Here is a 14,228-nt window from a genome sequence, read left to right on the forward strand (position 1 = left end):
GAGTGAAGGTGAAATCAATTCAAACCGACCAGAGAAAGAACAAACATGTAACTGACAGCAGGAGGTTTTCAACTCAGTCTCAACTCTCTGAAGTCATCTTAACACGCAAGTGTTCTTTAAGGAAATATGATCACAGAGCAGCTCTGAACTTTGGAGTGAACTCAAGTCAAACATTAACAGAGCGTATGAGACATTATCAGCTGGACCATAAAGGTATCATCATACAATTACTTAGTTACGTTATCTTCCTACAAAAAATAAAAATTGTCAAATTGCCATTCAATATTGCAATCTGCTTATCATAAATGCAAAATGTAAAAAAAAAAGTCCTCTTCTTCTTCGTTTTATGTGCGCTTTAGTGTTTATAGGGCCAGTATCATTGTCTACACTGGTGTTTTTTCAAACTTTTTGGCATACCCAGGTGCAAGTTAAAATCTCAAGGCACACCTGCAAAAAAGCCTCTATAATACATTTTTATCACTCTGTGAATGTTAATCCTCTTTCCTTTGATGTGTCGCACTCCAATAATCAGACTCATTTTCAATTCAATTTTATTTATATAGCCCAGAATCACAAATCACAGATTTGCCTCAAACGGCTTTACAGACTGTACATGGTACAACACCCTCTGTCCTTTGACCCTCAGAGCATAATGGAAGGAAAAACTCCTAAAAAAAAAAAAAAACAATTACAACAGGGAAAGTTACAAATTAGAAATTTGCATTTGTGGATACCAAAACATGTGTGCAAATCAAGGTCTATTTGTAGATCACCCTCTATATATTTACAGGACTATAATGGTTAAATCGGGGGGGCTTGTGTCAATATTGAGATGTAGAAGTGTTCAGGTCTGGATCGCTGCTGCTTTTTTCAGGGGAGAAAAACAGCCCTGCCCCTTGGTGGTTGGTGGACTACTGGTTTAGAAAGTGCTTGATTAGATATGCAGGAGATCTGCATTTTCGCCGACGATCAGGTTAATTTAATCATGGCGGCCAAAATCATGATCACGATTAAAATTCGATTAATTGTGCAGTCCTACTTAACAGGACCCGTAAATATATTTTAGTTCGTATTAGTTTAATGTAAACAAGATGTTAATGTAAAATATCTGATTTACAGAAGCCGAGAATGTACAGGAATTATTGTCAATGCTGTCATCTCAAGGTAATTTATTTGTTATATTGAGAACACAAAAAAATCCTTTCCACGGAAGTATGCATGTGTGACTTTATCTGGTTTTCAAAACTGAGATAAATACAAATGTTTAAATACGATAATAATATTCACAAGAAATATAACACCTGAATCATTTTTAAATGATAAAGAAAAAAACTAAATTCTGAAGGTAATGTCTTTATTTGTCTTTAAAAACAGAAGCATATTTACATTTGTTAGAAACCTGCTGAACTCATGAACATCAAGTGTGTTTTGTCTTCAAAACTTTATTGAAATAAATCACTACAGACATTAGCAGCTACAAGATGCTTCTCCAAAAATATGTGATTAAAGAGAACAACAAAGTTCAGCCCTGAGATAATTTCACCATTTATAAGAAGAAAACATTACTGACATTAAAGAAACAATCTGAGAATCAAATATTAACCAAAGTGAACCTCATTCAACATTTGGACCACAGGACAGGAAGTTGTTTCTGTCCTACAGACGACACAGAGACGCTGAGGAGTTAGATAACCTGACATGAAACCCAGGATAAAGAGGTTCAGTGAAAGTGGTGTTGAAGGTGTGGAGGTGGATCAGTGTGTCAGAGGAGACTCTGTAGAAGGACAGAATGCCAGCAGGACAGTCCACATACACTGCTACTCTACCAGAGGAAATGGAGAAGGAGGAAGAGGAGGAGAATGCTAATGTGTTATTATGCCAGACACTGTAATTCAGATAGCACTCAAGACCCCAGGACTGGTCATTTTTTCCAAAGAAGCAGTCATCTGCGTATCCTCTCCTCTTGATTCCTCTGTAACTCACTGCTACAGTAACGCTTCCTTCCCACTCAACCTCCCAGTAACAGCGACCAGTCAGACCATCTCTACACAGCAGCTGATCACAGGCTAAAAATCTCTCTGGATGATCACGATAATACTGATTCTCCAACATACTTGTCACCTTCTTCTTGTTTTCAGACAGTTTGAGGAAAGTGCGTGCTGTGTTTTTGTCCAGTGTGAGTTGACAGAAATCTGATGAAGAGAAAAAGACAACACAGCAGCAGTTTATCAGACACATCTGAGGTGTTTATTCTTTATTTGTGTCCTGATGTTGTTCATTTCTATAAAGGTTAATGAAGATCCATGTTGTCAGTCATGTTTTAAGGAATGACTATCAAAATGTTTGTATGTATTTAAAGAGAAAGTGACTGTGAGCTGTTTTGTCTTCTTTAGTCAAATTTAATCCGCACTTACACTTCCTCAGACCAGGTGTTAACCTGTGCTCTCCACCATGGTCCACCCTGGAGGAGGAAACACAGACAGAGTGATTTTCTATCCAACATGAGTCCTAACTGCTGTTCAAAATGAAGCAGAGTTTGGCATTGTGACAGAGAAACATGCTGAAACTCTGTTAACTGTCTGCATGATTCTTATTCTGTTTTTGTTTAGTTTTTTTACTTATTTTTTATTCAAGTTTTCTTGAACAATTCTAGTGGGTGGGTGTAACACATATACATAAGTCAACCTCGCAATTAATCAACATTTCCTTATTGTCTAATAGAAGTGTTGGCATCCTCTTCCTGTCTTCTGTAACTTGTCCATTTTTCCCATTTGTCGTCATAATGACTCTTGAAGACTCACAAGATCCCACTGCTCGACGGACGGGGGTGTTGGCCTTAACCACAGTCTTGTGATTTACTTTTTACTTGCTGATAATATATTAATTAGATACTGATCCTCTTTTTGTACAACATCACATGTCAAATGTCCCAAGCACAGTTACCTTACAAGATTTGAGTATCTCGTATCCTCCAATTTATTTTTAAGGTCTGCCATATTTCATCCCAAAATCGTTTTATCCTTTCACAAGACCAAAATATATGTGAATGGTCTACATCCATGAGTCCACATGATCTCCAGCATGGCTGCTGGATTGATACAACTCCCCTCCTGATTGTAGGGATAATGAAATACCGGATCAAATTTTTCCAGTTAAGCTCTCTCCAGGTCCTGGAGCTAGTGGACGTGCACTGCGTTTCACACATGACAACCCATTCTTCTTCAGATATTTGTTCCCCAAGCTCCTTCTCCCATTTCTCCTTGATATAAAGAGAGGAGCTATTTCTACACGACATCAATTGTTTACACAGAGCTGAAATTACTCTCAATTTATTTCCCTCATAAGCCCTCTGAAATACCCCAATTATTTGAATTATTTATATTATTATTATTATAATTATTTAAATGTGGTGTCAGTTTTTATCTCTGTTTCGTAGTAGTCTCTTATTTGTAGGTATCTATAATGTTCCCCTAGTCCGAATTTCGATTCTGTCATTTTAACTGAGAAAAAATACTTGAAGAAGAAGAAAAGGAATATGTGATGTATAAATATTAAAAGCTCAGTCACCACTGATCCGCTTTTTTTATTGAAGTGTGAAACATTGTCCTCACCATTTGGTCTCTTAAAATCAACAGTAAGCTGCAGTGTGTATTCACCTTCATATCTGTAATGTTTTATTTAATTAAGACCCACTCACTCATGTGAACAGAATAAAGAGAAACAAGATGTCCTTCATGACAATAAACCAAACCAGAAGGACATGAAATAAAAAATAATAATGTGCAGTGTGTGAGCTCTTGTTGTCTGTTCATACCTGAGAGTGTCCAGCCTCCAGTGTGGATCCTTCACTCCAGCAGAAAGGAGCTTCAGTTCTGAGTCTCCTGGATGATTGTAGCTTAGGTCCAGCTCTCTCAGATGAGAGGGGTTGGAGCTCAGAGCTGAGGCCAGAGAAGCGGAGCCAGATGTTGTTATCAGACAGTTTGACAGGCTGGAATTAAGAAAACATTAAATGTTCAACAAAATCATGTCAGCAGATAAATCATACAGATGTTGACCATCTAAAACCTTAAACTAGCTGAGCTGTGTATATAAGATCAACTGTGTAACAAACACCTGAATACTGACCTGAGGGTTTTCAGTTCACATAGTGGACTCTTCAGTCCAACAGACAGCTGCTTCAATCCTGAATCTTGCAGGTTGTTGTTACTCAGGTCCAGGTGTCTCAGACTAGAGGACTGGGAGCTGAGGACTGAGGACAAAGCTTCACAGCTTCTCTCAGAGAGGTTACAGCCACTTACCCTAAAAACAAATGTACAAATACATTAGCATTGGTTTTGATATTTAATGTGACTGAAAGCTGTGTTTTCAATGATGATGCATTATTTTCCATTTTATTTTTAGATAAGAGACATTTGTCTGTGGAGATTTGTATTTGTTTATCAGTCTGGCAGATAACCCTACCTATAACACAAAGTACCATCATTAACCATAAGTGTGCAGTTAAGAGTAGCCTGGTATCTGCGAACTATAGCCTGGTGGGTGCACACACTAGAGTTAAAGTTAGACATAGCGGCTCATTAACATTAATTTACACAATTTGTGTACATTTGTTGTTTGTTATGCATTCTTTTCTTACCACCCGCAGTACTTCCTGGTTGGTGAAAGGACCTAAGGACAGTGGATGCTGCCCTTTTATTTGCCTGTGTGGAATGTGGGACATAATTGGGCCAAACCAGTGTTTATTTTATTCCTCTTTGTTTCAGGGCTTATTGGTTGAAGTATTGTTGTAGAATATGTATCACCATGTTGAAATATTTGGGTGATGATGTCCAATGTACTTATGTATACATTTAAACATGAAATTATTATTTAATGACCTGGAATGGTCTGTTCCAGAGGGAGGAGCTTAGACTTTATACTGGGAGTATTTTGCTCACTTATGGTAGTCGCTGGGGGACTGCTGAGCTGTGCTGACCCTCCCATGTAGAAAATTTATTTTTGTTTCCTCTTTAATTTTTATTTGATGTTTTTGGTAGTTTTCTTTTTATGTAAATAGTTCTTGTGGTTGACCATAATAAATGGGATTTTTGCACCTTCACTTTTTGACTGCGGCTTGTCATTATCTTTGTAAGGCTTTTTCTTTTTTTTTTAATTTTCCCTTAGAAATTAGTTTTTGGGGGATTTTTTCCAGTCTGCTAAATGACAAGCTACCCTCACTCTGAGTCAGAGTGTGACAATCAGCCTTGTATCAATGATGTACATGTTTAAAATCACTGGTCTTCAATTTAAAATGATTATCACCTGTGTCTTATCGTTCAGTGTGCTAATGACAAATAAACAAACAGAATAGCCCAAAGAAAAGTAGTAAGATTCAAGACATTTGTTCGATGAAAACAAAAATTACTCATACGTAATGGCTCTTTAAAACAAGTAAGACACTTAACAAGAGGTCTTATACTGACCTGAGAGTTTTCAGTTTACAAAGCGGGCTCTCCAGTCCGGCAGACAGAAACTTTATTCCTGAATCCTGCAGGTTGTTGTTACTCAGGTCCAGGACTTTCAGACTACAGGACTGGGAGCTGAGGACTGAGGACAGAGCTTCACAACTTCTCTCTGAGAGGTTGCAGTTATTCAGTCTGGAGAGGAAAAGAGATTGACATGAACAAAATGTTTTACTTGTCATGTATAAAGTACAGCATATTTTTAATGTTGTTTAAATATCCACTCACAGAGCTTTGTTGGAGGCTTTAACCACTGGCAGCAGTCTCAGAAGAGCCTCCTCTGAAGCAGAGTACTTCCTCAGGTCAAACACGTCCAGATCTGTTTCTGATGACAGTAAGATGAAGACCAGAGCTGACCACTGAGCAGGAGACAGTTTATCTGTGGAAAGACTTCCTGATCTCAGGGACTGTTGGATCTCCTCCACTAGAGAACGATCATTCAGTTCATTCAGACAGTGGAACAGGTTGATGCTTCTCTCTGCAGACAGATTCTCCGTGATCTTCTTCTTGATGTACTGGACTGTTTTCTGATTGGTCCGTGAGCTACTTCCTGTCTGCGCCAGCAGACCTCGTAGGAGTCTTTGATTGGTCTGCAATGAAAGACCCACGAGAAAGCGGAGGAACAAGTCCAGGTGTCCATTTGGACTCTGTAAGGCCTTGTCCACAGCACTCTGGTAGAGATGTCTTAGTTCAGGTTTGTCTCTGAAGACTTTGAACAGTCGGGGGGTTGGTTGTTCTCCTGCCATCAGATTGACTCCGGAGTTGATAAAGGTCAGATGGACATGAAGAGCAGCCAGAAACTCCTGAACACTCAGATGGGCGAAGCAGAACACCCTGTCCTGGTACAGTCCTCTCTCCTCTCTAAAGACCTCTGTGAACACTCCTGAGTACACTGAGGCTGCTCTGATATCAATACCACACTCTGTCAGGTCTGAGTCATAGAAAATCAGGTTTCCTTTCTCCAGCTGATCAAAAGCCAGTTTTCCCAGAGACTCAATCATCTCCCTGCTTTCTGGACTCCACTGTGGATCTGTCTGAGATTTTCCATGATAATTGACATTCTTCACTTTCAAGTGAACCAACAGGAAGTGGATGTACATCTCAGTCAGGGTCTTGGGCAGCTCTCCTGCCTCTCCTGTTTCCATCAGCTTCTCCAGAACTGTAGCAGAGATCCAGCAGAATACTCGGATGTGGCACATGATGTGGAGACTTCGTGATGTCTTGATGTGGGAGATGATTGTGCCGGCCTGCTCCTCATCTGTGAATCTTTTCCTGAAGTAGTCCTCCTTCTGTGGTTCAGTAAACCCTCTGACCTCCGTCACCATGTCAACACAGTCAGCAGGGATCTGATTGGCTGCTGCAGGTCGTGTGGTTATCCAGAGTCGAGCAGAGGGAAGCAGTTCCCCCCTGATGAGGTTTGTCAGCAGGACATCCATTGAGGTGGACTCTGTGACATCAGTCAGGATCTCAGTGTTGTGGAAGTCCAGAGGAAGTCGACACTCATCCAGACCATCAAAGATCAACACAATGGGGAACTCTTCAAACCTGCAGATTCCTGCTTCTTTGGTTTCAGAAAAGAAGTGATGAACAAGTTCCACCAAGCTGAACTTTTTCTTTTTCAGCACATTCAGCTCTCTGAAAGTGAATGGAAATGTGAAGTGGATGTCCTGGTTGGTTTTGTCTTCAGCCCAGTCCAGAGTGAACTTCTGTGTTAAGACTGTTTTCCCAATGCCAGCCACTCCCTTTGTCAGCACTGTTCTGATTGGTTCATCTCCTTCAGGTGAGGCTTTAAAGATGTCTTCTTGTCTGATTGTTGTTTCTGGTCTGTCTGGTTTCCTGGATGCTGTTTCAATCTGTCTGACCTCATGTTCATCATTGAAATCTGCAGTCCCCCCCTCTGTGATGTAGAGCTCTGTGTAGGTCTGATTCAGAAGGGTTGGGTTTCCTACTTTCGCAATCTCCTCAAACACACACTTGAACTTCTTTTGTAATTTGGATTTGAGTTTTCGCTGGCACTCAGCAAGAATCTCTGAATGAAGAGAACAATGTAACCAATGAGGAGTTGTTACAGTTAATGTGAGTCATGAACTTGTTTTCTAACAAGTGTACACATTCCTTTATTTATGAATTTTCAGCTCGATTGATAACTACAGTAGGTCCTGAAAAGGTTGTCTCCAGAGAAACCAGATGGTGTTCGAGTCCAATCCAGGGAAGTAACATTGTCCAAACAAACATACAGTAACTTAAGTGTGTGTACATTTTAACCAGCTAGAAGCAACCCAAAACAGGATTGTATGCCTTTGTTTTTGGTCTGTTGTTCTATAATCCAAAGTGCAACAAAGCATACCTGTCTATATTTGTAGATCAGAGAGAGACATTAACTACACACCTCATGTTTGTTAAAGTCTTTGTAATCTACAACTTTAATTTTTGTTACATCAATTTTTATAATGAATAATGATTCTGACTTACCTTCAGGTTCAAAGGAGATGTTTGAGAAATTATTCACTAATTCATTCTGTTTTATCTTCGCTAAAACTGTTCTGGTCACTTTTATCGTGCTCATACTGTAGGTCTGAAACATCGTATCTACGGTTTTCATCCGGTTTGCATTCTCCAGTCGACATTTTCGGATTGCTGGGAGACCTTCTAGCACCCCCTGCTGCTGCAGGTACCACTTGAATTTTTCAAAGTCCTCAGCTCCCAAATCTTCTAAAGTTTCTAAGAGGACCACTTGGCGTGTTGACATTTTTTCTCCCTGCAAAGATCAGAAAGATACCAAAAGAAAATTGTCACCTTTAAAACATGGATTGAGTTACGTTGAAGATAATTTTATTAGTTTTAAGCAGCGGTGCATCATCAAACCAGGACATGTTTGCAGTCCCCCAAAAATGTGAAAAAAGGACATTTTGTAATGAAAACAATAAACCTTTTCTTTAAAGATTTCCTGATTTTCTATCATATAAAACGGACTATCTTAGTGTTTTGGACTGATAAATCAACACGTTTAAAGATATCAGCTGGACTTTGACAACCCAAACTGACAACTGATAAAACTATGACACCAATGATAATCTAATCCGACACAACACCGATTTAACTCACCAGAAGCAGAAACAGCAGTTAGAATCAGGTTAAACAAACACAGGTCCTCTCGCTAACTGAATGGAGCCTTATACTGTCATGAACTGACTCACAGTTCAGATAAAGAAGGAGAACACATGTGGTTTATTAGCCAAACAAAGTAGGGAAGTAGGAGTGGTCTTCACATTTATTACATACAAAACATTTTTGTATATCACACCATTGGTTCCTGACCCCTTCCACAGTGTTTGGGCCTCTTGTCATGTTTCACAAATCCACAAATTCAACAAAAGACAAATTTCTACTTTTAACTTCTCACATTGTTTCATGACAAAAATACAAATTTGTTTTCTTCTTCCAAAGACAATCAATCATCTTCTGATTCTCATCTTGAGAGCCCCTACCCAAGGTTGGAAACAGCTGGACTAAACTTTCTAACCGTATATGAAGTAAATAAAACTACTTCTCCTGCAGCAGCTCCAACAGTAACATGCTCTCACACTGGCGCTTCAATATTAATCTAATAATGTCACATAGAATCAGATATCAGTCTCACATACAGAGACATTTACTGCAGAATAAATACTTTTACTTTTGAAGCATTAAGTACAGCTAGCTGATAATAATCAACATCCTCATCCTACTAGACCTGAGCGCAGCATTTAACACCATCAACCACCTAAACACTCTCTACAACATCACCAGCACTGCAGTCTCCTGGCTCCAATCATGCCTCTCCGACTGACACCAATTCATGAACATTAACAATTGCAAATCCCCCGGTGCTCCCCTCTCCCCCAAGGTTCAGTTCTCGGCCCCCCTCCTCTTCATCCTATACATCCTTCCCATTAGTCATATCATCCGTTGCCATGGACTTCATTTTCATTGCTTTGCAGACGACATTCAGCTCCACATTTCCACCAAAGTCATCACTCCTTCCACTTACTGTCCCCTAACAAACTGCATCACTGAAATAAAATCCTGGCTCCAAACCAACTTTCTTAACCCATAAGAACCCATGGTGACACCCGTGTAACAAACACTTTAAATCTTCTATAATCTCCCATATTCAGCTTTATGCTTCACCATAACTCATTAAATCCCTAAGCGATGTATACTCAACACCCTGGTGTGGTGGTCATGTGACTGTGACAAGAAGTGACTTCTCCAAAATGTGGCTGTGACTGGAAACAGAAATGTAAAAGTAGCTAATTTCAAAAAGCTTATTTTTTGTTACGAGGCTAAGTTTAAACCCATTTAACTATTCTGATCTGTTAATATGGTGTCCTTCATTGCATTTAACTTGTTCTGACCATATTTCCTGAACAAATTAAAGTCACAATTTTGATATATGTTATGGAGATTTGATTTATCATTATTTTGTTACTTAAAAACAAATCTGAAAACTAATTTATTGTTAAACTGCATTATTAACGTCACAATTTTGATACATGTTGTGGAATGTTGTGGATGTCTAAGAGGACCACTTGGCGTGTTGACATTTTTTCTCCCTGCAAAGATCAGAAAGATACCAAAAGAAAATTGTCACCTTTAAAACATGGATTGAGTTACGTTGAAGATAATTTTATTAGTTTTAAGCAGCGGTGCATCATCAAACCAGGACATGTTTGTGGTCCCCCAAAAATGTGAAAAAAGGACATTTTGTAATGAAAACAATAAACCTTTTCTTTAAAGATTTCCTGATTTTCTATCATATAAAACGGACTATCTTAGTGTTTTGGACTGATAAATCAACACGTTTAAAGATATCAGCTGGACTTTGACAAGCCAAACTGACAACTGATAAAACTATGACACCAATGATAATCTAATCCGACACAACACCGATTTAACTCACCAGAAGCAGAAACAGCAGTTAGAATCAGGTTAAACAAACACAGGTCCTCTCGCTAACTGAATGGAGCCTTATACTGTCATGAACTGACTCACAGTTCAGATAAAGAAGGAGAACACATGTGGTTTATTAGCCAAACAAAGTAGGGAAGTAGGAGCGGTCTTCACATTTATTACATACAAAACATTTTTGTATATCACACCATTGGTTCCTGACCCCTTCCACAGTGTTTGGGCCTCTTGTCATGTTTCACAAATCCACAAATTCAACAAAAGACAAATTTCTACTTTTAACTTCTCACATTGTTTCATGACAAAAATACAAATTTGTTTTCTTCTTCCAAAGACAATCAATCATCTTCTGATTCTCATCTTGAGAGCCCCTACCCAAGGTTGGAAACAGCTGGACTAAACTTTCTAACCGTATATGAAGTAAATAAAACTACTTCTCCTGCAGCAGCTCCAACAGTAACATGCTCTCACACTGGCGCTTCAATATTAATCTAATAATGTCACATAGAATCAGATATCAGTCTCACATACAGAGACATTTACTGCAGAATAAATACTTTTACTTTTGAAGCATTAAGTACAGCTAGCTGATAATAATCAACATCCTCATCCTACTAGACCTGAGCGCAGCATTTAACACCATCAACCACCTAAACACTCTCTACAACATCACCAGCACTGCACTCTCCTGGCTCCAATCATGCCTCTCCGACTGACACCAATTCATGAACATTAACAATTGCAAATCCCCCGGTGCTCCCCTCTCCCCCAAGGTTCAGTTCTCGGCCCCCTCCTCTTCATCCTATACATCCTTCCCATTAGTCATATCATCCGTTGCCATGGACTTCATTTTCATTGCTTTGCAGATGACATTCAGCTCCACATTTCCACCAAAGTCATCACTCCTTCCACTTACTGTCCCCTAACAAACTGCATCACTGAAATAAAATCCTGGCTCCAAACCAACTTTCTTAACCCATAAGAACCCATGGTGACACCCGTGTAGCAAACACTTTAAATATTCTATAATCTCCCATATTCAGCTTTATGCTTCACCATAACTCATTAAATCCCTAAGCGATGTATACTCAACACCCTGGTGTGGTGGTCATGTGACTGTGACAAGAAGTGACTTCTCCAAAATGTGGCTGTGACTGGAAACAGAAATGTGAAAAAGTAGCTAATTTCAAAAAGCTTATTTTTTGTTACGAGGCTAAGTTTAAACCCATTTAACTATTCTGATCAATTAATAGGGTGTCCTTTATTGCATTTAACTTGTTCTGACCATATTTCCTGAACAAATTAAAGTCACAATTTTGATATATGTTATGGAGATTTGATTTATTATTATTTTGTTACTTAAAAACAAATCTGAAAACTAATTTATTGTTAAACTGCATTATTAATGTCACAATTTTGATAAATGTTGTGGAGATGCAAAGAAAAGTGCAAATTTGTGTTTCTGTAAGCAGAAAATGTTTCTAGTTTTGTATCATTTTAAAATAAGAAATATAAGATAAATACCATAAACGCCCAATGTAACGTATATGTCACATCACAGATCTTTGACATTTAGGGGCAGTATTTTTTTTTAAAACATCATAAATGTGTTCTATGTAGTCCACTTGTTCTGTTGTATATCCCCCATAATTTTCCTTTAAGGATTACTGGGTCTGGGTTCTTATGGGTTAAACTCAATAGTGATAAATCAGTAGTCATTGAGTGTCTATAAAAGTTCTATATAAATTGAATCCATTATTATTATTATTATTATTATTATTATTAATAATAATAATAATAATAATAATGTACTGTAACTTACGAAGGATTAGTATTAATTACTTTACTTTAAAATTGAAGTAAACACGGAAGTGCCAGAAGCTGCAGTTTATCATAAGGGACAGTAAATCTGATGCATGTTAATGTTGTGAAGAAGCTCTGACAGAAGGGTGCATTTGTTTGTTTTTTAAGCTGATTACTCTGGCATTTTGTTCCTTTTAACAAATATCAGCTATTGCAAAAATCATAATACATAAACCTGATTTTAAGGGATTTCAATTAAAAATGTTAGTATTTCTGTGATAATTGCATAGCATCTGTGCATCATGACTTCAAGGGCATTTCTGAAGCATTGTTCATCTTGAAAATGTTTATAGGACTCTCATATTTTATTACTTTTTATTACCTGTTAATCTCTAATCTCGTTGCTTGTGGTGACCTTTGTTACTGCAATAAAACTTTTCCAACCATGAATGGCATACAAAACTCCTGGCAACAAGCAAAACTTCTACAAAAACAAACTGTTTAAAACAGGAAGATATTCAGGCTACAAACTAAAAGGCCAACCTTGTTCTGAGCACACTTTAACAAAACTGGAAATCTGGAAACAAATAAATAAACTATTCACATAAATGAAGTCATATTATGTAAATAATCAGTAATACAGATGTGTGCATGGACAAGTAGACACCAAAACTAACAAACAAAGCAAACAAACAAAGAGGAGCATGTGGGAGCTGAGAGAGAGAAGCAGACTGAATTGAGCAGCTGAACTTCCTCTCACTCACCACCTCCACTCTGATTGGCTTCTTCCTCAATAGGGGAGAAGAAAAAAGAGACGGAACCAAGCAGAGTAGGGAAGCAGGAGGGGTCTTCACATTTGGAACATACAAAACATTTTTATATATTACACCAGTGGTTCCTGACCCCTTACACAGTGTTTGGGCCTCTTGTCACATTTCACAAATCCATTGAAAAACAGAAAGAAATTTCAACTTAAACTTTTCATGTGGTTTCATAACAAAAACATAAACTTAAATTTCTTTCATAACTTTCTTTTCTTCTTTCCAAGTCAAACATCTTCTGATTGTCATCTGGAGAGCTCCAACCTTCATATATATATATATACAGTACAGGCCAAAAGTTTGGACACACCTTCTCATTCAATGTGTTTTTCTTTATTTTCATGACTATTTACATTGTAGATTCTCACTGAAGGCATCAAAACTATGAATGAACACATATGGAATTATGTACTTAACAAAAAAAGTGTGAAATAACTGAAAACATGTCTTGTATTTTAGATTCCTCAAAGTAACCACCCTTTGCTTACTAGAATACAACACATGTTTTCAGTTATTTCACACTTTTTTGTTAAGTACATAATTCCACATGTGTTCATTAATAGTTTTGATGAATTTACAATGTCAATAGTCATGAAAATAAAGGAAACGCATTGAATGAGAAGGTGTGTCCAAACTTTTGGCCTGTACTGTATATATATATATATAGTTTTATAATTAATAGGGTCAAACCAATTGTATAATTTACTGAAATTGATTTGTTTTGTTTTGTTTTGTTTAAATACAGGTTCCTGACAAAGTCAAAAAGCCTTGATGCAATAAACAAAAGTTGTGTGGTACTTTTATCCATTTAAAACCTAAAACGCAAGAGGAAGGTTAAATGTACTTTGTGAAGTCTATATGTATAATATTCTGAATATTTGAGCGACATTTGGAAATTACCAAAAACATTAAAAAAGGCAATCTTTTGATGAATAAATTACATGTTCACATACATGTAACTTATGTCCGTTAAGTCAGTGCTGCTGTAGCATGAGTGGAACAATTGATGTTCAATGGTAACATACACACTGACTTAAATTATTGTCTGTTTGACTGTGACTGAGAAAAATACAACAGTCCCATAATAAATCCAACCTTTGTAAAAAAAAAAAAAATTGTGATAACTCCTCTATAAATGTATGTAAATATAGGA

The 14,228-nt window shown here is 37.7% G+C and overlaps 1 protein-coding gene across 1 annotated transcript; it reads right to left on the bottom strand.

Annotated features, from left to right (window-relative positions):
* Nucleotides 1–1,116: 1,116 nt before the first annotated feature.
* On the bottom strand, nucleotides 1,117–8,250 carry LOC131989261 (NLR family CARD domain-containing protein 3-like). The gene is made up of 7 exons (XM_059354450.1): nucleotides 7,939–8,250; nucleotides 5,730–7,528; nucleotides 5,463–5,636; nucleotides 4,126–4,299; nucleotides 3,815–3,988; nucleotides 2,415–2,461; nucleotides 1,117–2,192 (listed from the first exon to the last, which is right to left on the bottom strand). Exons 1-7 carry the CDS (start codon nucleotides 8,248–8,250, stop codon nucleotides 1,657–1,659), a joined length of 3,216 nt encoding a protein of 1,071 aa, XP_059210433.1. The 3' UTR covers nucleotides 1,117–1,656.
* Between the last annotated feature and the right edge of the window lie 5,978 nt (nucleotides 8,251–14,228).

The sequence above is a fragment of the Centropristis striata genome, chromosome 17, assembly GCF_030273125.1.
Source record: "Centropristis striata isolate RG_2023a ecotype Rhode Island chromosome 17, C.striata_1.0, whole genome shotgun sequence".
NCBI lineage: Eukaryota > Metazoa > Chordata > Actinopteri > Perciformes > Serranidae > Centropristis > Centropristis striata.